At 36.1% G+C, this 23809-nt stretch overlaps 1 protein-coding gene across 3 annotated transcripts in view; it reads left to right on the top strand.

The window, feature by feature from the left end:
- The window catches only part of LOC150091567 (cytochrome P450 307a1-like), a 315165-nt gene extending 292979 nt beyond the window's left edge, over positions 1–22186 (top strand). For all 3 annotated transcript variants that reach the window (XM_090384610.1, XM_090384606.1, XM_090384603.1), the window contains exons 2-5: positions 3253–3669; positions 10890–11702; positions 14429–14528; positions 21536–22186. In XM_090384610.1, coding sequence (XP_090240736.1) covers positions 3282–3669; positions 10890–11702; positions 14429–14528; positions 21536–21815 — 1581 coding nt within the window. In that variant the 5' untranslated portion in view covers positions 3253–3281 and the 3' untranslated portion in view covers positions 21816–22186. The remainder of the gene's footprint in view (positions 1–3252; positions 3670–10889; positions 11703–14428; positions 14529–21535) is intronic.
- The last annotated feature ends 1623 nt before the right edge of the window (positions 22187–23809 follow it).

A 23809-nucleotide genomic window follows, 5' to 3' on the forward strand; every position in this document is an offset into this window, starting at 1 on the left:
ACTCAATGTGTGATCATAACAGCCGCAACTAGCTGGTACTCGGAAATCCATTAAACATTCTTAATTAAGGCATTTACTGGATCACGTCATGAATTACCTGCTTTCCTAAATTAACAGCTACGTATTCAGATAGTTACTTTTTAGTGTCTCTTGAATAGATAGTTGTAAGTCTTGCATTACGTGGCGATTCCCTTGAACCACATTCGAAAGGCCATGAGCATGGATATCCATAACTTTCTGAACAAGAGAAGCACAGCAGCTTTAGGAATTAAAATCTGATTATCAAGGTTCTATATCAGTTTTCTTTTTAGCCGAATTCCGTTTAAAAAGGGAAACCTTTAGGTTGCTAAAGTAATTTCCAAATGTTATAATTTTATTCAATATTACACATAACAGCAAGACAACACACACCATAATCCATTATATAAGGCAGTGGTTTTCAACCTTTTTTTAATAACGGCAACCCTAAGTACAGTATTTTATTTTATGGCACCCCTACTCAATTTCCTGCCTGTCAGATCCGATTCTCTCTCTGTGTGTGTATAAGTGAGGACAAAAACTGCATCACCTTAAAAAAAGTAACATTTGTAGTAAAACGTATAAGATGTTGTTTGATTACAGTCATTTTGTTTGTCGCAAAGCAAAGGTCTTGCGTCAGATAACGCATCTATTGCATCAGATAGTAATTGCAAGGTATTTATATAAATACGGCGTTGGAAGAGTATACACGCTCATTAGTATCCTGTTTTGCGGAGGTGTAAGCATGGCTCCATATGTTCAGTTGACACCAAGAAAAAAAGTAGCTGTTGCGTTCTGTCCCAGGAAGGGCTTTCTACGCGTGCTATTGCTGATAAAATAGGCTGCCACCAGTCAACAGTATCCCGGGTGCTGAAATTAAAGCCTGAAACCGATGATGTGAAGAAAAGACCTGGATCAGGCCGTAAGAGAGTGACTACGCCTTCCCAAGATCGATATTTGAAACGGCTATGCCTTCGTAATCACCATGCTAGTGCTCCTGGACTTTGAGATGGCGTCTGGTGTTGAAACAAGTGCACGAACAAAGACTGCTTTCGGAATGTGGTCTTTTGTTGACTCAACAAATAAGGAAGAAGTGACTTTCTTAGGCTAAAACGTATGTTTCATTGACAAAAGAGCAATAGAACACTGTCATCTTTTCTGACAATCGAAATTCAACCTGCATGGTTCGATTCGGAAGCGATATGTCAGAAGACGAAAATCGGAGGCATACGATCTACATAACGCCATAACACCGACTGTAAAGTTCCCAGCCGATCAGATGGTCTGGGGATGCATAACAAGCATGGGGCGAATTAAGTTTATTAAGGGAACGCTGAATGCAGAAACCTACCTTGCTATCTTAAAGAAGTGCCTGAAACCCGTTATTAGGGATCACCACACAGCTGAGTCTAACAGGACTCAGCACCTTGCCACATAGCAAAATTGGTAAGTTTATGCTATTTAGATTTAATTATGCGTTTGTCTTCTTATCTCACAAGGCTTAAAACATACTTACAATGTTTTTCTCCCTTAAGGTGCAGTCATACCTCAGAAATGCTGGCATAACAGTTTTGCACTGGCCCGGATTCGAACAGTCCACATTTGAATCCTATTGAAAATTTCTGGTACATAATGTTGGCTAAAACTGTTCAGAAGCCAACAAGTAAGATTCAGCTGCAGGAGAGCACTGTAAGGATGTGGTACCACGAAATTGGGCAACCGTATATCCAGAAGTTTATTAACTCTATGCCAGATCGTTGCAAGGTTGTAATTGCAGCTCGAGGAACAACAAAATATTGAGGACTTATTTTGATGATTTACAGTACATAATACTATTACATTAACTGGTCATTTCAGTTTGTTCACGTAAATGCAATAAAATGTATGTTTGGTTGTCATGAGTGCCATTTTCATGATTTCTCATATTTCCATTAATTACTCATTTTACCCTTTGGGAAGATATCTATGGCAATTAGGTGTATCAGGTGGAGTCTTCTATCGGATTTCAATCACAGAGATATATATCCCATCTAACAAATGCATTTCGAACATTTCTGCAACCCACAATGCAGCGCAAAAACATTATTTGCAAAATTCACAAGTGATGCAGTTTTTTTGTCCGCCACTGTGTGTATATATATATAATAATTTTATTCTTTATATAGAGGTACTAAATAAACATCAGTTATAGATCACCACAAAATTAAAAAGATACCGTACACCTTTTTATAATGAAATAAATACTGTATATAAATTTCAAATAAATTAAAAATAAGTTCAAGTAACTTAAACGCAAATTACGTGGCACACCTGGAATGTTGTTGCGGCACCCCGGTTAAAAATTACTGATATAAGACTATTGTTAGATCACACTTGGAATACTGTGTTCAAGTATGAAGACCGCACTCGACCAAAGACTTGCTAACTCTCCTAGTGAGATCAGCAAACGGGCGACCATATGAGGATAGACTTCGAATATGTGGGTTGCACAGCTTGGAAACTAAGCATCTTAGAGGAGACTTAATTGAGGTGTTTAAGGCTCTGAGCAGCAAAAGTAAAATGAATAAGAACGAAATTTTCACGGTTATAAATGATTCTAGAACAAGCGACCATAATTTAAAGTTACGGGGGAAGGTGTTTAGACTGGATTGCATGAAGTTTTATTTAGCCAGCGAATTAAATGGATAGCTACGTACACGAGGAGGTAAATGCATAGGTTGTCTATTTCCTTTTCTTTTATTAATTATTTATTTTATATACTATTTTACTTTTTCTTTTTTTTTTTTTTTTGGCTGATGCAGCATAAGCAAGCCTTAGGCTTCCTTGCACCATATATCTATTACTAAAGCGGGCTTACACGCACACGATTGGGGATATTTACAAAGGGTGGGAAATTGAATTTATATATTCATAAATATCTAAATATTATATTCATAAATTTGTAAACATTCATTTAGATTTTCATTTTAAATTAACTTTACCATCCAAAATATTGTTAAAAGTGTCTATCCGACTCATCAGTTCTGGTATCTTATAGAATATTTATCAGCAGTTAAGAATTTTTATATAGTCTAGTTTGTTATATTAATATTGGAGAAGTTTTAAAATGTACAAACCCAATTTAAAAATTTTAAATGAGTTGTTAAATTACTGTTTTACGATGAAACCGTGTGTGTGTGTGTGTGTGAGAGAGAGAGAGAGAGAGAGTTAACTCTTTCTTGTTTTAACTTTCAGGTATATTTTGGATTCTGCCCATTTCCGCCATGATGCTGATGGCGGTGTCGCCCGTGACTCTTGTGCTCGCAGGTGTGATGCTTGAGCTTAGCATTATTGCTTTGCTCCTGCACCTTATCCAGCGACAGAGGCCGAGGAAAGAGGGAGTTGAGCTGCTGAGCTTACCCGGACCTAGAGCGCTGCCAATTATTGGTTGCTCCCACATCATTAATAAGTATCGGAAACACTGGGATGCATTTTCAGCTCTGCGTAAGGAGTTTGGTGACATTTATGGAATGAAACTGGGCTCTCGCCGTTGCGTTCTGGTTAGTTCAATAGAGCTGATAAAAGAAGTCCTGGTATCAAAGAGTTATGATTTCGCTAACAGACCTGACTTCTTGCGCTTCCATGCAATCTTCAGAGGGGATAGAAATTTGTGTAAGTACTATCATAACTTTCTTTTCATTAGTATTTCAAAACTGAAACGTTATCTACTTGAATTTAATTGAAACTCCTCTTTTTTGTTTAGTTTCAATATTAATTACACAATGAAAAGTGATTGTACCAGTTGCCAAATTAAATTAAAAAGATGCACGTTATTATACAAGGTGTCCCGCGACTTTGTCATAATGTGGGAGGTGATTACCGAAGTCACTCTGAATGAAAAATGTTATATCAAAATGGATCCAATTCCCAACGGTTATGGAACATGAATTTTTATACGTAGTGGGTATACAAATTCGCGCAGAAAGGCATGGACGTTCATAAAAAAAAAAAAAAAAACACGAGTACCACGTGTACTATCAGCCAGTGCGGTCAGATCCTGTGTCGTAAAGGAAGTAACTGTTAAAATACCCTTTACGTTTTCTAATGAAGAATATTCGCATATGCATTTTGTGCACGGGTTTTGTAGAATTCCCATGCTGCCGTTGACAAATACTGGCAACGTAAATGCCATTTTCACAGTTTGGTTGAGGAGCCTGACTGAGTGTACTGTTTACTAGCACCTGCTGCTCCTGTCGGCTTGCATAAACGTACCTGCTCCGCACACTTGCATACACACTACATTTAAAATACCCATAACACCTTAACCGTTGAGAATTGGACCCCTGTTTGATAACATTTTTTATTCAGAATGACTTCAGGAATCACCTCCGAAGTTATGACTCAAGCTTCAAGATACTCTTATTCAAAGTTTCTTTTCATATATGTTATTATATATTAAGTTCCAGGACTGAGTCCTTTGCATTCATGCCAAAGAAGATAAGACCATGATGCAGCACGACGTGGCAGTTGACCTACATGTCTGCTTCGCTCTACAAGGAGTCATTCACAGTTGTTTTTCCTTTTGGGTTTTAGGCACATCAGCGACTTAGACGACATTGCACCATATGTACTGTCAGTAAATTGCATTTGTTGTGTGGTTGATTTGCCTGTTTGTTGGGAGAAAAACCATGCAACCTTGCGTGAGACAGACTAACTCAGTCACGTTGACTTGTCAGTCTCAGGCTGGTCTCATTCAACGGTCATTGACAGAATTCGAATCTAGACCTTTTCCAGCCGCTGTGGGTAGGACAGTGCTCGTATGCACTGCGCTACTCACGAGGATAGATCATTTGCGTATCGTAAGTTGTTTGCATGCAGTCATGTATGTTAGAACTGTTGTGTTGCTCGGGGTATTGTCATCGTGTTATATGATGGAACAAAGCGCGAACATTAAATTTTGTTTCAGGTTTGGGAAACATGCAATTGAAACCTGCAAAATAGTGAAAAAAGATCCTGAAATCTTGAAAATTAGTTTTTTACTGGTCTGGAAGATTTCGGAATAACCATGAGGACTGGAAGATAATGAGCTGTGGAAGTCCAGCAATGTATCGAACTCCTCCAGAAATGGTAAAAAAAATTCGGAAATTATTTCGTCATCACATGAAATGCTATAAATGACGGAAGAATAGCTTCATATTAAAAAAGGATGCTCAATTTGCGAGTGTAACAGGTGATGAGCCGCGGCATATCGAATACAATCCACAAGTAAACAGAACATGGAATGGCAATCAACATGTTCCCGAGGCAAAAATTGCGTTTCCCCAATATCAAAAACCATGAGTGATGTTGATCCCTTTCTTCTTACTAAGGGAATCAATCACTCACAAGAAATTTTCTTCCACGAGATAAGGCAATGAATAAGAAGTACTATGCACACGTTTTTTATTTTTTTGCTTAGAAGAATTCGCTGCGTTAGCCTCAATTTCAAGAAAAAGGGAGCTGGTTCTTGTGCCAAAACGCTAGTCCGCATTCTGCGCCAATTATCAAAGAGTTATTGGCAAAGCGTAGCACTGTTGGACCAACTCACCATTATTCTTCTGCTTTATCTCCTCAGGACAAATTCTTTGTCCCCAAAATAAAAAACGCAGAAAGGACGACGTGTTGATTAATTGTCACCTGTGTTACAATTAATTTCCTGTGTGTACCGCGCGTGCGCACAAAAAGGAGTTTACTGGCATTTAAAAAGAATATTTAAATCAGAAAGAAAAAAACAGAGGCCCAAGTAAACTCATCATACTATTAATACTACCCCCTTTTACCCGCGTAACTAAAAGCTCTTTTATTTGAATCTTTCCATCAAAAACTTATTCATGGTATATCTTGCTAAGGTATTAATTGGTGGTAAGTTTTTTTCCCTACAACTTTTAAAGGAATTAAAGTTATTATAACCTAAAAAGTAGTAATTTATCATTTGCATAAGCTATGCTGATGATATCAAGCTATTGACATACACAAGATGATCCTCAGACTTTTTTTTTTTTTTTTTTTATGAAAACCCCAAACACGAAAGGTATCAAAACCTATAGTACTTAGTACCGTGCATGGGTTGAAGGAGAAGTATGGGAGGGAGGGGGATGCCGGAAACTTTGCTCTAGAGACTAAACATGGGTTTCACCACTTCAAGCCTCCAATAAGCAAGGTGGTGGTATTTCACCGGTTGATGAAAGTCATCTACCACCTACCAACCCAGTTAATTAGCCATCCATTTAGCCAGCTATTAAAATACATTGCCACCCTGATTGCGGAGTTGTTTTTTGACAGAAAGCTAAATTTAATAATCACCTAGATTTCATCACAGCAAAAATGCAAAGGTTAAAAGCTGATATATACAGAAGGCAAACAAATGCCTATTACATAACCAAGCGTTACATTAACACCATCATTTACTTCCCTGTTTTATATGGTGTGGAGCTGTGGAGGGTCTGCCGCTCATACCGTGAAGCGCCTTCAAGCACCGGGTCCAAACTAATCGTAGCACTACTGATCTAGCAACCACAATAAAATCCCTAGACTACCAACCATGAAAGTCATCAAGATAACAGATACTGTGAAACTTCTTGCTGCCACTGCTGATGCTTCCCAGGCATAACACCTCTGCCACTTAAGGACCCCATCCATGGACTAAGGATAACCCCGTTCCTCCGCTCCAACGAAAACTGATTGCATCTCACGGACAGATTCATCCCGAATCAGATACTTAGCCAGTATCTGGTCCAGTGATGGATTTTGATCGTAAAATTTTCAAAAAAAGCTGAGGTATCGCAAGTAAATCCTTGAAAAATTTAATTATGAAACTCATCCATAAACCTTATCATTTCCCCATATCCATCCACTATGCAGATTTACATGGCTGACTGTAAATTGCCACTTCACTGGTGAAGAAAGTGCAGGGCTTCAATAAATATTATATATTGTGTATTTAAAATCTCTTGTTCTTTTTTTGCTGTTAACATTTTGATCACCTTAAGATGTCTAAACATATAAATAAAATACATTTTCTGTTTATACTCCGGGACGACCAAACGGTCAGAGGAGTTTACAAGATACACAGAATACAAGAAACAGCACCGTATTCAGCAGTCACGGACTTGAACCCCGGTCACTCAAGGCACGTGTACTTATGCACCCGCGCGCCTGACCACTAGGCTACGGCAGCCTCAATATGTTAATAGTTCTCTAAATAGAAATGTAATGAAGATACTCATTGCTTCAAATTGTTCATGAAGCCCTCCAATGTTCTTTACAGGAGCTCAGACAAAGAGGTGCACTCTTTCATTAATCTCATATTCCATGTTTGTGCTTCCTAATTAGGTTTATTTTATCTAATTTTATTTCAATTCTTTAAACTCATCAATGGCCATTGCATTCCACGTATTAAGTTACCACCCTTTCACTGTTATTATTTCATCTTTATATTACTATATGTATGTTTCATTATATATGCGAACTCCTGGCCACGCTTGTTCGGGCTGTGGTGGGTAAAATTGCTGTGTTTCTTCTGTCTTCATGCAGCGATACAAACATTCAATAAACGATTTAATAATTTATTTACATTTAGATAATATAGAATTTTTAACACCATTCTAAGCTTATTTTTATTTTTTATTTCTTTAATTTCCAAATACGGTACTTACTGCATTTATTTTGTCCATACCTGTGTAATCTGTGTCAGTGGTTATTCTAATTATTGAACTTAAAAACACTCTGTAATATGATATGTAATTTTCCCTAAATTCTCCACAGTCCTTTCTTCAACAGAATCTACTCTTCCACTACTTTTCAAGCACACTCGTCTTCAGACTTATTTATTCTGAAGTAAAAAAAAAAAAAAAAGTTTGTTTTTTAATTTCTGTTACCTTAATATACAGCAGGGGATGGCCAACCCGCGGCACGCATGACCCTTGGTAGTGGCACTCATTAAGTGGCACTCGTTTTTCTCTAAGGAACGATGTACCAGTACTGTCTCAACCTTTTACGGCACACTGCCATACTCTGCCTTCAGAAAAGGAATGCACTCAACAGTATAACATCCACACACAGTGGTTTACCACTACATATTGCACGCTTTAAAGGAATTACTCGTGTGAAAATCTGTTATTGTTAAAAAACCAACTTGCAAAATCTGTACTGTGAAGAATAGTGTTTTAATTATTTAGAAGCGATTTAAAAGGGTGAAATTAAATTAAATCTCCAACTAAGTGGTTCGTTTGACATTGACAAATCAAAGCGAAAACATCTCATAAAGGTTTCTCTCATCTCTGGTGGGGTGTGTATCTGAACTTCGTTCACAGAAGGTAACCCATGCCATTTCCACTCTTGTGTGGGAGAGCTACAAGATACGGTGGCTGCGGAGTAATTAAGTTTTCTTAGCATTTGAAATGATAATTAGCTAATCACAACTAGTCATTGATGAAGTTGGAATATGTGCCATCCTCCAAATTATATTGGGACCCTCACCTTCGAGAAGTAATAATTAATTGCAGAGGCCATGTGACAGATAACAGTACTAGTTAAAAGTAGGATATAAAAAACATTTCTTCTTGTTGTTATTTGTTTTTTAGGAGCATAAGCAACTAAGGCCATATTGCTCCGGGGATATGCGGTGGTCATTCCCTGACCTTTCCACATCCTCCGTATTTGGTGGTGACGGGCTCGAATCCCGGTCTAATCAAGAAGCGTGCGCTACGCACCGCCGCTCCTGCCCACCTGGCTACGGAGGTGCCATATCTTACTTAACGACAATCATGTGTAACAGAGGGTAACCAAGATTTCTTCACAGAGGACTTGATAATGGGTAGTCAAGAAGCGTGCATATGCACTAGACAGATAGCTGTTGAATCAACTCAAAATCAACTCGCGTTCGGTTCGCAGTCATGTTGTGCATTTTAAAAAATGCTGGGAACGTACGCCAATAGAAGAGAGGGTAACGCGACCATTCATTTCCAAGCCAAGTAGATCACCAATAATGATCATACGAACACGGCGACAGTTGAAATGGATAGTGATAGGAAATGGCAAAGGCCTCCTTAATGAGCCGACTCGCAAGACAACACCGGAGCTTGTTATCCAGTTCTATTTGTCTATAGTCATGTTGTGCATTTTTAAAAATTCGGGATACTTCATGGGGGGACCCTATTTCCTTTCGCTTGAGGTCAGCTAACTTCAAGCTCCAATTAAAGAGAACCCTGATTCCTCCAAACGAATCAAGTGTGGCGATGTATCATGCGAACTAAGCGTAAGACCAATGACCATCAGAAAACCCCTTTATACAATGGCTTACCATAATTGGGTAGCTACTTGTAAAACGAACTCTGCCAGCAATGCACGCCACCGTCTATCCTTGCATAGAGAATAGAGGCATTGGACAGTACGGCAGTGACTGAACGTTATAGGAGATGAGCCATGCTACACAGTGCCAACACCTGCTTGAGTGTAGCATATGTCCAAAGAACGGTTTCACTGAGATTTTACTGCACCAGCAATGAAGTTCAGTAGTGGTGATGTGATGTGGAACTGGCTTACATTTTTTGAACTTAGTACGGTGGTTGTTAGTAATGAAGCCATGAATGCAGGCTTTGTATTGTGACATTTTGAACAATATTTCCTTATTTGAATAATGTCAGTTCTTTGGAAGAGAGCCGTTTTTTTGTTTATATACACACACTAAAGAGCTGCAACTTACAATCCTATTGAAAACCAGTGAACACCAAACGTCGTTTTGAGGTTGTTGGATGTGGAATATTGCAAAAATAAAATTTTCTGTTTATGATCCGGGACGACCACATAGTCCGGGGGGGGGGGTCACAAGATAGAAAGAATACAAGAAACAGCACCATATTTAGCAGTCACGGCTTGAAATTCAGTGTACTTATGCGCTCCAGCGCCTCACCACTTTTAGACCCTGTAACAATGGAGAAACTAGTTACGTGTCTCCAAATCATACTCGACTCGATCATTTTTTAGTTTGGAGAATGCCTGTTAAACTGCCTACAAGCAGTGCATCGTCCCAATAACGAAATTTTGAGGAAGAAATTCGTTGTGTTGCTACTACTGGTTTGGACAAGGATCGTTGTTTCGTAACGCCGAAAACATTAGGTACCACATCATATATTGGCATTTTAATCTATTCCATGGTACCCTTTCTCTCCCAGTTCTATAGAAGTGAGCCACCCGTGTCTAGCACGACAATGTTCTTTTCAGTGAACAAGGTTTGTATTTAACTAATTTGAGAAAAGCCAGGTTCTTCAATTGGCCAGGCTCTCTCAGAGTTCTTACCTGAATCCCAGTGATTTTAGATGAGGACTCTGGGAGAACTGTGGAATTGAATGAGAAATGGCAACAAATTCCAGATGGTTCTTATTATGAACTGATCCTGTCTCCCACAAAAGATGAATGCCGTCACTCTGGACAAACATGAACTCAAGTGCTATTACAGTAAAACTTACTAATTTGGACCATAATTTTTCATAAATTTTTCTTCTTTTACAAAGTGACTGCGAAACCATTAAAAAAATCGTTGAATTATATCATCAAATTCTACATGGAAATAAATAAAATATATGCATAAAAAAGAAAACCATTCAAAAGGAAAAATTAAACGGAAATGAAAACATCAGGGCATTGTTATTGTAAGATAATGCAACTGCAGATTCTCCTGCTGAAATTTTATCGTTGGACAGAATGATATCCAAATATACATCAATCTTGTAGTTACAACAAAATTAATATTTTGCGTAAAGTAAATTTTATCTTTAGAATTTTTTTAATATTTTTGTTTTAATTATACTCAATTAAAACAGCTAATATGTATTTTCTTTATTTTTTTCTCACAGCTATAGCTCTTTGTGATTGGTCTCAGAAGCAGAAGAGAAGAAGAGAGTTGGCATTTCCCTTCATGCATCCCCGCATGAGTACTCTGAATGGCTCTCGCATGAATTTGTTTATTATGAATGAATTAGAAAATTTAGTTAAGGAATTATCAAAAGTTCAAAACCAGATCATCGAGCCACGGCGTCATTTGCTTGTTACTACGGCCAATATTTTTTACCAATACTTATGTAGTAAACGTTTCTCTTCCGAAAATACTAACTTCCAGAAGGTCGTTCGTATATACGACCTTGTATTCCGCGAGTTGTTCCAAGGATTTGCAATCGATTTCATGCCGTGGTTAAAAGTATTCAATGGAGGGCGCCTGCAAGAACTGAAGGAATTAGCTGATGCTGTGAGCGAAACAACTAGCGAAATTTTTAAGGAACATAACGAAAGTATTGACTTTGAAAATCCTAGAGATTTGGTTGATATATTTTTATGCTGTTTAGCAGAGAACAACAATAATTGCAGCAAAACTGCAACAAAAGAAAACCATTTGGATCAGGAAGATGCAGAAGTCATCATAGACGATCTGATTGGTGGCCATTCCGTATTAGGCAACCTATGGTTATGGGGACTATACTTTGTAGCTGCTCATCCCGAAGTAAAAGATAAGATAAGAGAAGAAGTTTCTATAGTTACGAATGACTGCCGCTTTCCGAGCATGGAAGATCGTCCCACGATGCCTTACACGGAAGCAACAACTCTTGAGCTATTGCGTGTAATTTCTTCTCCTATCATTCCGCACGTGGCAACGAAGGACACTAGTATTCAAGGTAAGAAAGCAATTGCTAGAAGACCGTGACCTGAATGTTGTTTTGGTATTTGATAACATTTTGAGGTTATGTGATATTTCTTAATCATGACACCAAACAAGTGACACACAACACAGTATAACCCATCTAAAGGGAAGCTAGCAACAAAGGCTTACAGGACGGATTTCGAAAACTTCGTTTTATTTTAAGGCATCGTAGATTTTATTGAAAACAAAGACGCTATTGTTTCTTATTTTCCATATCAGTAATTTTATAAAATTTTAAAAGCAGCATTGTTTTATGAACTTTCTACATATTAATTCTAATTAACACTGACATTAAGAAAATTATCATGATCACAGCAATTTGCCCAGGGTATCTAGCAGCAGTATTTGCTAATCCCATTTTTTACAGAATTCACTCATTATACACACACACAATTTTACCAGATGCTATTTTAAAAGGTCCTCAGTTTACGGTGTAGCTGTTTTATCACTTTTTGGAAAGGTCTATATTCGATTCCAATTAGAGAGAGGGAGACTGGAGGAATTCTTAAAGGCCTCATCAGTCGAAGCTGGAGTAGCCAAATTCGGCGGAGAAAAGTCTTCCCCCAGTAATAAGCTATTTCGTGTTTTTCAGGGTGCACAACAAAAAAAAAACTGCTCGGTGAACATACATTTATACAAACAAAATTCTCCCCAAATCTATGAAATAAAATACCATAAGAACTGATGAATTTTGGCCTCAGTAGTTGATGCGCCAATAATTCTGAAGAACAAGCTTCTTTAAAACTTAAACTTTTCGAAAGGTACTATAATAACTAAGAAGCATATAATTTCAAATAATTCCTTTTATCCACCTACTCATAAACGTGTGCACATGAAACTAAAATATCTAAAATATCTTGCATGTCTTATGTCTCTAGGATAAGTAAATACACAAATAAGAGCAATTCTTGCTAGATTATTGATGTCAATAATCTAGCAAGAATTTCTTCTGTACTCCACGAGTTTATGTTGTTGTTGTTATTATTTGGTTTTTAGGAGCATTAGTAACTAAGGCCATTTTGCTCCATACGAGTTTATGTATACCCTCTACATAAGCTCGTGACTACTGAATACGGTGCTGTTTCTTGTATTCTATCTATCTTGTGAACTCATCTGACCGTTTGGTCGTCTCGGAGTATAAACAGAAAGTTTTATTTATAAGCTGCTATGAAAATAGCATTAGTAATGGAAAATGACGCAAGAAAACAAGCTTATATAGTATCAGCAAAAAAAAAAAAAAAAAAAAAAACTTTCCATTTCGCCTATTCATTCCCTCCAACAGTTTGTCCAGTTCTTCCTTAAATTTATTTGAGCTATCAAATTCCACAACAACGGATGGAAGTTTCTTCTAACAATCAACCACCCGCTGGCTAAAGACAAACTTCCTCATATCTATTCCAACCGTCCTTCCTCAATTTGAATTTTCGCCTTCTCGTGTGTGTAGTGTGAGTAAGAGGAAGAATCCTATCAGCAATTATCTTGATCAATCCATTCACAGCCTTAAATACCTCAATCAAATTACCTCGCAGATGCCTAGTCTTCAGACGCTGCAATTTGCAGACCTGAGCCTTTCTTGCTGCTCTTACCATTTACCAATCCTTTCTTGGAAAGAGCACTCCTTTGTTCCCCCTCACCAATCTCATTATCCTTTTCTGTACTCGTTCAAGCAGCTCTACATCCTTCATAAAATGAGACCTCCAGACCTGTATGCAATACGCAAGGTATAGCCTGACCATTGCTTTATACATTGGGATAATTACTTCCTTATCCCTGCTAGCAAAATTCTTGTATATCATTGGCAAACACACATTAGCTGTCCTGTCCTGGCAGCCTGTCATTGCTCAGAGAACTTCATATCCAACTGCATGTTACCCCAGGTCTTTTTCTACTACCCAGAGTGTAGTATCACATAGTTAGTACGTTACGCTGGGGTTACTGCTACCCGTATGCAGTACTTTGCATTTATCAATGTTAAACTTCAATTGCCATTTCTCAACCCGTATGCCTAAATTTTCTAGATCCTGTGATTGATTGTCATTAACCACCCTGCCAACCTTTGTACCATCTTCAAACTTGGGAATTAAGCCTGATATGCCTTTATCAATATCACTGATTAATAGAGAAAAGGACGATGGTCCCAACACCGAATCCTGGGAGACTCCACTAATAATACATAATACTAAAATATATTGAACTAATTAAATAAACAATAATAATTGAAAGTTAACAGGATAAGTGGGGTAAAATGTAGTTTTTAATATTGAAACAAACGTTCTAGTCTTTACCCTGGTGGACCTAACCCACAGTGGGGGAGAATTGTCCCACTAGCACCATCAAGTGAATTTAAGTTGCAGTTCGAAGGTTCGGTCCCTTAGTAGATTAAACCAGAACAACATTAATTTGAATAGTAAAAATTTTGTTTTGAACTTTGGTTTAACTTGAAGCAAAACCAACGATAATATCCAAGCTAATTTTCAATGCGATTAGGGCACTAACAAGCCCTGAAACATTTTTTAAGACCCTATAAACTGTTAAATATATTAACAATAAATGAATACTAACAATAAATAACAATAACACTAACAATAAATAATAGTATTATTACTAACATAATAATACTAACAATAAATAAATTCTATTAAAGTATTCTTTAGAGCCTGCATTTGAACTTAAATCGCACTTCTTTTAATTCCACTACAGGATATCGTGTCGAAAAGGATACCATGGTTATGTTCAACACCTATGATCTAAATATGGATTCTCATATTTGGGATGAACCTAGAAAGTTTAAACCCGAAAGGTATGTATAAGTCTCTGCCTATCATATATTACGCAGCTTTATGGCTATAATTAATGCCCTGAATCAAGAAGTTGTTTATTATACCAAACAGATAATTACACTGGAATCATAATAATGATTCTGTGGAGCCATCAACAGAGATTTCCACTTTTTAAGTGGCAATCTCCGTTGATGATAGCTTTTTAGTTTGTTGTGGACCTAGCAGTGCAGTAAGTAACCATGTTTTTTTTATATTTAAGCTGTTATGACCAAATACACTCCTGTAAAACTAACAGGAAACATCCTGTCACGTATGCCACTGTTACCAACTGCGTTCATAAAAAGTCAGTAAAAACAGCGTACCATATACAGTATAACTGTTTATACTGCAGTCGCTAAAATTTGTTTATTCCTTCAGTGAGTATACATAGGAATACTGTGGTTACCAATATTATGCAACATCTGATGTTACTGAGATCCAGCACTCTGAAGTTGTTAGTCTGGCGTTGTTATCTCACACATTTTGTTTGTTTTGTCAAAACTTCGTCACTTCCAAAAGGTGAAATATTATGTAAGTGTGAAGGATATATTAACTTAAGAAAACAGTTTTGTTTATAAACTCAGTCTGTAAATGTGTCTCCTATTTTGCATACATGCACGGAACTGCTATAATTGATGTTAATTTTATTATGGTTAAGGTACAGCAGTCATGCATAACAGCTCCAAAAATTATCATAATTTTGTCATAAATTAACTATTTTATTGCCATAAACCAACCTAAAGAAAAACATAACGTTTTTCAGGACTTGCATTACAGTTTTTTTTTTTTTTATAATTAGACATTAACATAAAACATGATCATAGAACATTAGCATAAATATTAACATAAAATTTAATAACCATAACAAAATGTTGAGCTTATGTCTCCAGTGATATTTGATCATTTAAATGCAACTCTGCATGTTAAAAAATGATAACTTAGAATGAAGGAGAATAACTTTGAATTTTTCCAAAGGCGTTTTTTAATTTTAATTTTTTCCCCATAACTCGTCTTGATGAGTAATCGACGGGCTGCATGTAGCCAATTGGGCCTCTCAGTGAGGGTCGGCGAGCTGATTTCATAAATCTAAAATTGCGGGTATTAAATGTGATATATATGAACAAGGCATAACGGTTAATTAATTCAGAAACTTTGACGCTATTGAAACCGAACTTATAGAGTTAATTCACTCTATGCAAGTTCACTCTAAACTTCCTTGTTCTTAAACACAAATATTCCTTGTTATTAAACACATTATAGGTAAGAAATTCTGAAAATTAAATAAATATGTATATAATTATTTACATACAATTCGAATTAAAATGTTTATCTTTAAAAAACCAAAATTTCTTAATAAAAAGCATGCACAAATTCTGAAATATGCACCTTGTTGCAATTTATCTTGTGCTTAGTGATCATGATTTTGCCTTTTGCACTACACAATACACTTTTGAATGAATTAAGGGACAACTTGCAAGGAGAAGATCATATTATCACTAACGAATTGTTTGGCAAAATAAAACTGTTCTAAGAAATTCAGAATATTTAATAATTCAACTTTCGCTTTCAAAAACCAATTTTCAGTTAATTTTCAACATAATTTGACGTTAATACTGAAGCTCTTCAATCCAAACTTAAATGGAGATTACACAGTTACACCGCAATACCAATGTAAATAAAAGTTAAAGATACATCCCGACTTCCTGACTTTCATGAATTCTGTTCAGCTGTTGATAAGTTTCCCGTACTTAGTAACCATATACAGCAAATCTTTTCCGAAGCACTTATCTTTGTAAATAGTTCCTTTCAAAGCCGAAAGTTGTCACTAGTAAATCTAGAAGCCTACTCACTCAAGTTTAAAGAGTTGCATCCGACATGTTATTTGTCAGATACCCAAACTTGTATCATGGTGACAAAGATGCAGTGCCAAGCTTCTCGTTAATCATTAAATTTCTTTCATTCATTTCATTCATTTTGAGTATTCTCGTCTCAAATGAATTTTACTTTTCTGTTAGGCATTATGCCATTTGAAAAGTTCCTTTTCAAACATCAGCTGTACCTGTTATCATTATAGGATTTTTGGTGCCTATGGCCATACATTAGAAATCCTTTGCTTTTCATTTGTTTTTTTAATAAATTATTATTTAATAATTAAATAACTGAAAGTAAATTGAAATTGATTAATAAATAATTTGATAAAATAGAGTTCCGATTTTAATTATAATAATATTACCTTAATTAATTAAATTATTAAATAATTATTTAATAAAAAGTAAATTTTATTAGGTTTCAATACATTTAAGAAAGCCATTAAAATGCAAGAATTCGTGAAGAGGATCGAACGTTGACAAGAGCAGATCCAGGAAGGGGAGCAATTTGAATAATTACACCTTATTCCAAAAGTGTTATTGCAAGTTATAATTCTGCATTATTATCTCTAAACAGAACAATTTTCACTCTAATCCCAAGACTTGATCTTCCTTGTTTTTGAACTCTCTTGTATAACGTTAAGCTCATCTCCTTCAAACATGAAGGCTGGATCCTCTACTGAATACTGCACTTGGGTGGTTTTTCAAATCCATTCCGGATATTTTTAATCACACCTCGTAAAAAAAAATTAGAAAAAATTAGAATCTGAAGAAAGTTGTTCCATCACCAAGCATGTCAAATGTCATATTACAACTTTCTCAATCGTAACTGAGTCTTGAACTAAGAAAATATCAAGTGAGATTTTGTTATTTTATTTCTTTAATTTTTTTTTTTTTGCGCCGAGGAAACTATGGCATAAAGGTTCACTATGGTGTGTCTGTAAATTGCGTTATGTGGTCGGTTTTTCTGTTTTCTGGGTGAAAAACTCCAGTCTCCGAGAGACACTAAAACCACGTAACCTTCTCTGACCGAATAATTCGCCCATTGGGAAAAAAAGCTGATAAAAGTAGGTCCTCCCTTCTAGAACCTAGATTTTTACCGGGAAGGACAGCTATTATCACCAGTGTTAGCCGCCACAAGGTCTATTACGTCTATTACGAACAAATTTATTAGCAAGTATATTCTAAAGTGAAGCGGATTTAAATTAATAATTAAGAGTCATACACCTAGGCTTAAAATATTTTAACAAAAGTTAATGTTAACAAAACAATACAGTACAATACAATATAAATATAGTTTTTCTTATAAAACATTAATACAGACCAAAATTGGTTATGCAGAATGTAATCTTTTTCAACAAGTTTCGTTAGTTATTAACAACAAACTGAGATCTTATTAACAAATCCTTCCCAACCAATTCCCTGCCCCAATGAATATATTCATTATATCATGAAAGATCAAAACTTTTAGTATAAAATATTTCAATTTCGACATTGCTACGATTTTCCTATCCCAGAAATCCAAATTAACCAAAAATTATATTATTAATAATAAATAATATTGTAATGAAAAAAATATTATAATGGAAAAAGATATTGTAATGGGCATTCAGTACTTTCTAATAATAATAACTTGGAGAGCCTGAACATCAAGACCGAGCAGCAGAAGGAATATATGAAGATGAGCAAAGGATGCAAGGAAGAAGCCCCATAGCTGGCTGATAGAGACACTGAAGTTATATAAAGTGAACCGAAACTGACACACTTCGTAGAAGCAATCATGGCGAAATGGACGACCACCATCAGGCCCAGAACGTCACGACCAGATCGATCTCCATCAGAATAGGAATCTTCCAGGAGCCCTGAGCCAACTGTGGTTCTGTATGCACTCAACCTACGCTCCACGATTATCAATAACAGCAAATACGGATATGTAGAAAGAACATGTACACCCTCTCTCACATGATGTACATGGATGACATCAAACTCTATGCCGCAATCGCGAACCAACTCAAATAGCTACTCCCGATCACCGAAGAGTTCAGCACTGATATCAGGATGCAATTTGGCCTAGAAAAATGCGAGACCCATGGATTTTATCGACATCCAGTTGAACGAAACTACCAGCGGAAGACCGGTAGAAACCTACAAATATCTGCGGATGATGCAGGAGCACCAGTTAGAACACAAGGAGATAAAAACCTGCCTGGCTGAGAAATATCATCAAAGACTGAAAACCCTGCTAAAATCAAAGCTGAATGGTGGGAACATGGTCACAGCTATAAACACTTACGCAGTCCCAGTACTAACGTACTCCTTCAAGATCATAGGTTGGACCAATACCGAGCTAGAGAAGATTATGAGATCAACCAGGGTAATGATGACGCCAGAGCCGTCAACACCACCTGAAGTCTGCCATCGAGAAGACTGACCATAGTCCCGAAACAAGGAAGGAAGGAAGGAAAGGACTGACTGACTTCACTGAGCAAGAGAAGAAGGCGATTAAGAACCTGCGCGATTACTTGCAGGAAAACACAGCACCAATCTACCAAGCCATAAGAAAGACAGACGAACGGCATATAATACTCCACTTTAACAAGGAGACCCCACTCACAGAGACAGAAGAACCAAAGAAAGATGGGTGAGGAAGGCACTCCATGGCAGACACTACAATTACCTCCATCAGAACTATATAAATAAGATGGCTTCCACGCATGGCTCACGAAAGTTTGTTGTTGTTGTTGTTGTTGTTATTTCGTTTTTAGGAGCATTAGCAACTAAGGCCATATTGCTCCGGGGATATGCGGTGGTCATTCCCTGACTTTTCCGCATCCTCCGTATTTGGTGGTCACGGGCTCGAACCCCGGTCTAATCAAGAAGCGTGTGCTACGCACTGCTGCTCCTGCCCACCTGGCTACGGAGGCGCCTCTCTCACGAAAAGGAAACTCTTCCCCGAAACAGAAGGATTCCTGCTCATCATCCAGGACCAGGTAATAAACACCAGGACCTACAGGAAATACACAAAAACCGGGGAGTGACAGAGAACACATGTCGACGATGCCACCTGGCCCAGTATGAACTGGCGCATTATGACCCCCGTAGTCCATGCGCCATTAAACCTCAATACAAACAAACAAACAAACAAACCACCTGGCCCAAGAAGCAATCCACTAGATTGTTTCTGAGGCCGGGTGGAACCGATGATAGGATCTTAGAAATTAAATTGTTTTAATCAAGAATTCAGAAAACAAAATCAAAACCAATGCTAGTGTAGAATTTTAGGACACATCCTTCAGTAATCTAACAAGCATAAGCGCCTCACAAAAATAAAACACCGAAAGATTAAAAACTAAGAATATGACAACACAGCGTAAAGGAACAATATTAAAACAATCATAAAAATAAGTAAAACATAATAATAACAGGATACATTATGAGTGAATAAAGTGTAAATTATTAGCTGTGGCATCAATGGAAAACACTGTATAGGAAGACAAAGAATTGCATGACGATAGAAACAATCCAACGGAGTACACTTACAGACACTACCAGGTAGCGAGAATAACAGATCAGAAGCTAGCACAAAAATATTGATCAAAGGAAATGTACCGTATTATAAGTATGAATACAATGCCGTACTCGAGACCCCTATTCACAAACTATATTGGGACTGTGCCATAAAAACGGACAAGACGATCTCGCACAACAGACAAGACAACCCTCATCGACATAGAGGTGCCCAACACCAGTAAGCTCCAGAAAACCTACGAAGAAAAGATCAGGAAGTACACAGACAGGAAATCTTAGGTCTGTGGCATATGTACCAAGTAATGATCATTCCGATAACCGTGTCAACCACTAATATGGTGTCAAAGAGCCTTCATAAGAACCTAGCAGTAATAGGCCTCCCAGAGAACACTTACATGGAACTCCAGAAAGCCGCAATTCTGAACACCTGTAGGAGAGTAAGAGGTTTCCTCTATTAACAGTAATAACAATAAGAATAGTAAACGAACACAACCAATCACCCTATGAACTTAGTACCAATACCCCTCACGGGGCGGAAAAATCCCATTAAAGAGAAGAAGACTTAACAATAACAACGACTTTACTAACAACTTGGGTATAATTTCCTTAAAAGTTTGCTTAAGACTTATCCGAAAGAATCTTGCATATCTAATAAATAAGGTACAAAAAATTCAACCAAATTCAACTCCGTGCATCGCACGATAGTTGATATGGCAATAATAATAACCGAATTACTGCAAAATAATGAATTATATTATGTGTAGTTGATTATATACTTCACGGAAAATGAAAGCCTATACAAAACATATATTAATATATTGTAAAAATGCTGTTCTGTAAGAAGGATTGTTAATCTATAGATCACACTGTATGTTCAATATACGCATCCAGAATTACATCAAGGAAATGCTGCTTTAAACTTGGATTAGGATTTATTCTGTATTTTTAAGCGTCTGATCAAGGCTAAAAGGAAACTGAACTATATTAACACATGTGAAAACGACAAAATAAAATTTTTCTGTTGTCATCGCTCCATCTACTTGTAAAAATGTATGTATATAAAAATTTATGTACGTCACATATTTAATTTTTGTTTTTCACTTCATGAGCTGAAATGAAAACAAATCGCTTTAATTTCAGGAACTAATGCGAAAGCAGTAGAGAACTGCCTTCTCCAGTTGAAAAAGAAAGATAAAGTAGCAGAAAAACCTGAATCTTGCCAGAAGGCATCAAACATGATTTAAAGAAATCTTTAAATTATGCTTAATGCTCTCTGTTGTGGATACTTCTGCATTTGTTCTGCAAAAGAATATGAAATATAGAACCATCATGCAACAGTAATACCAATTATTTAGTTAAAATGTAAGACAAATCGTCACGAAGTCTAATTGTAAGCTTTCTGGCAATAACAGTAAGCTATGCAGAAAAACTACTTTTTATGTGAAACAACTAGGATGATGACAGCTATTTTATTGATTAGTTAGCAAATAATAGAATTATAATGACATTTTGAATAAATAATTTACTCATTTCCTTAGTTGAACAATAGACTAAATTAAGAAATTATATTATTATTATTTTTTTTTTTGCAGATTTCTCAATACTGAAGGGAGAGTCACAAAACCTGGCTTTTTCATTCCTTTCGGAACAGGTAAACGTAGCTGCTTGGGTGATGGTTTAGTGAGGTCTACGTTGTTCTTAGGCTTGTCAACACTTCTTCAAATGTTTGAGATCTCGCTGCCTGAGGGAGTTAGTGCTCCAGATATGTATGATGTTCCTGGCCTTGTTGTGCCTCGGGAAGAAATCAGTCTGGTTTTCCACCGGATCAAATGCCTAGGTGTGAAGGAAACTCATATCGATGTGCGGTCGTGACTGTTGTCATGTTTCAAGAGGCAAATGTAACATGGAGACGTGACTGCCATATCCACAGTTGCGGGCAACAAACGGGTTTACAGAATGTAAAACGGATGGACGTTTTCATCAGCTTTTATACCCAGCAACACCGTGATCTGTAAAGCTAGCTGATTGGTTGTAAGCTGTTGACAACAACTTACAAATATTTGTTTCTTGCCAAGACGGAAGATAAACTACAAGCGAATTTTAATACTTCTATCATGAGATTTCATTAATTTTAAGTTTAAATATTGCTTAAAAACTGCTAAAATCTTTTCTATCATGAATAAAGAGTATACAAATACACGCTAAAATGATGAAAAGTTTGATGAAAATTACAGGTTAATTCGAACCCCCTCCCCAAAAAAAATTGTATTTTGAAATTTTCTTTTTCTTACAGTTGTTACTACTGTACTGTTTACGCAGTGGCTAATTGTGTTCTAAAAATCAATTATTTATTAGATTATTAGTTTTACTCGAATACTTTATTTCGAGCACACTCAGTGTTTAATTAAAGTAAGTAAATGGGCTTCCTGATGCTATTGGGAAACAAAGAAATGCTGGGAATCACTGTATAGCAAAAGGAAGGAAAGAGAGAGGGAGGAAGAATAAATGTAATAACATTTTGCTAAATTTCTTCGTTTAATTTTCAATTCATACCATTCCTCCTGTTCTTGGATGATACAGTTAAAATAATAGTGTAAAATTCCACTGCATTGTATATAATTGAAAATGCTGATATTGTAATTTTTCGTGATAGCTGACTGTTAATTTTGAATTTCTTAATTAAATATTATGAAAGAGAAGAAACAGTATGTGTATGTACGTACATACAGTTATTAAAAACAAAAAAAAAAGAAGAAAGCTGTTTCAAATGAAAATAATTCACAGAATTATGGAAATATCCATAAGTATGGAAAGTATGTCAGACAGAATGGTATAAAATATAAAAAAATTATATATGAAATATTAAAAAAATTATTGCTAGGATTGTTTTGAATTAACACGTAGGTGCTAGAGTACTGCTGTTCTTTCCACAAATCATGGATGCATATCGTTGCTCTTAATGCAGTATATCCAAATAATATGCATATATATATATATATACACACGTATATGCAAAGAAAAACTAAGTACATTACCATTATATACATCTTTTTATGTACTCTTTACTAAAATTAATCTGATTGTGTTTTATATAGAGATATATGTATGCATGTAATGACAATATCGTGAAAACGTATTACAATTTACCTTCCTCTGTCTCAAAATATTACCATAAAAATGAGCATTAATAATAGAATATATAAAGATATACATAAAAATTTCCATATATTTTTTATTTCGAAAATTTATACAAATGTAATGAAATTAAAACAGTGGGCTGTTTTTCTTTTCGTTTCATATAAGAGAATCAGTTTGACCATGCTAACATAATTTGTTACATTTTAACCTTGATATATTTGTTTATAACGCCAACTCGCCTTAATTTCAGTGTTCATTCTACAAATATGCTATGAAAAATATTATATATATATATATGTGTGTGTATGTGTCTGTGTTGTTCCAAAGATATGTATTATACTTCGAATATATTCGAAGTTTTGTAGTTGTTTTGGATATTTTATGCGATGTTTTACTATCTCATTAAAAAAAAAGACTAGAAAACAGATGTAAAAGTTGAAAATTAATGCAAGCGTTTATCTCTACAAATACGCTATACAATCACCAAAGTACAAAACAAACATCTTTAAAATACTTCTATAACCTTATCGTCTTTTTAACTTAACATACTTATACATGAACAAAGTTACTCTCTTACTTTCATTACAAAGAATAGATTTTCTTATGAAATATAATGTTTCTTTACTATACACGCTGACTTTATTTCATGTTGTATGCCCGTTTAAGTTACTCTGTCTTAACTGGTTTCAGAATATTTAAAGAAACTATCTTTAATTAGATATCAGTAG

This window comes from Mastigoproctus giganteus, chromosome 1 (assembly GCF_048544385.1).
Source record: "Mastigoproctus giganteus isolate SK-2022 chromosome 1, ASM4854438v1, whole genome shotgun sequence".
Lineage (NCBI taxonomy): Eukaryota > Metazoa > Arthropoda > Arachnida > Uropygi > Thelyphonidae > Mastigoproctus > Mastigoproctus giganteus.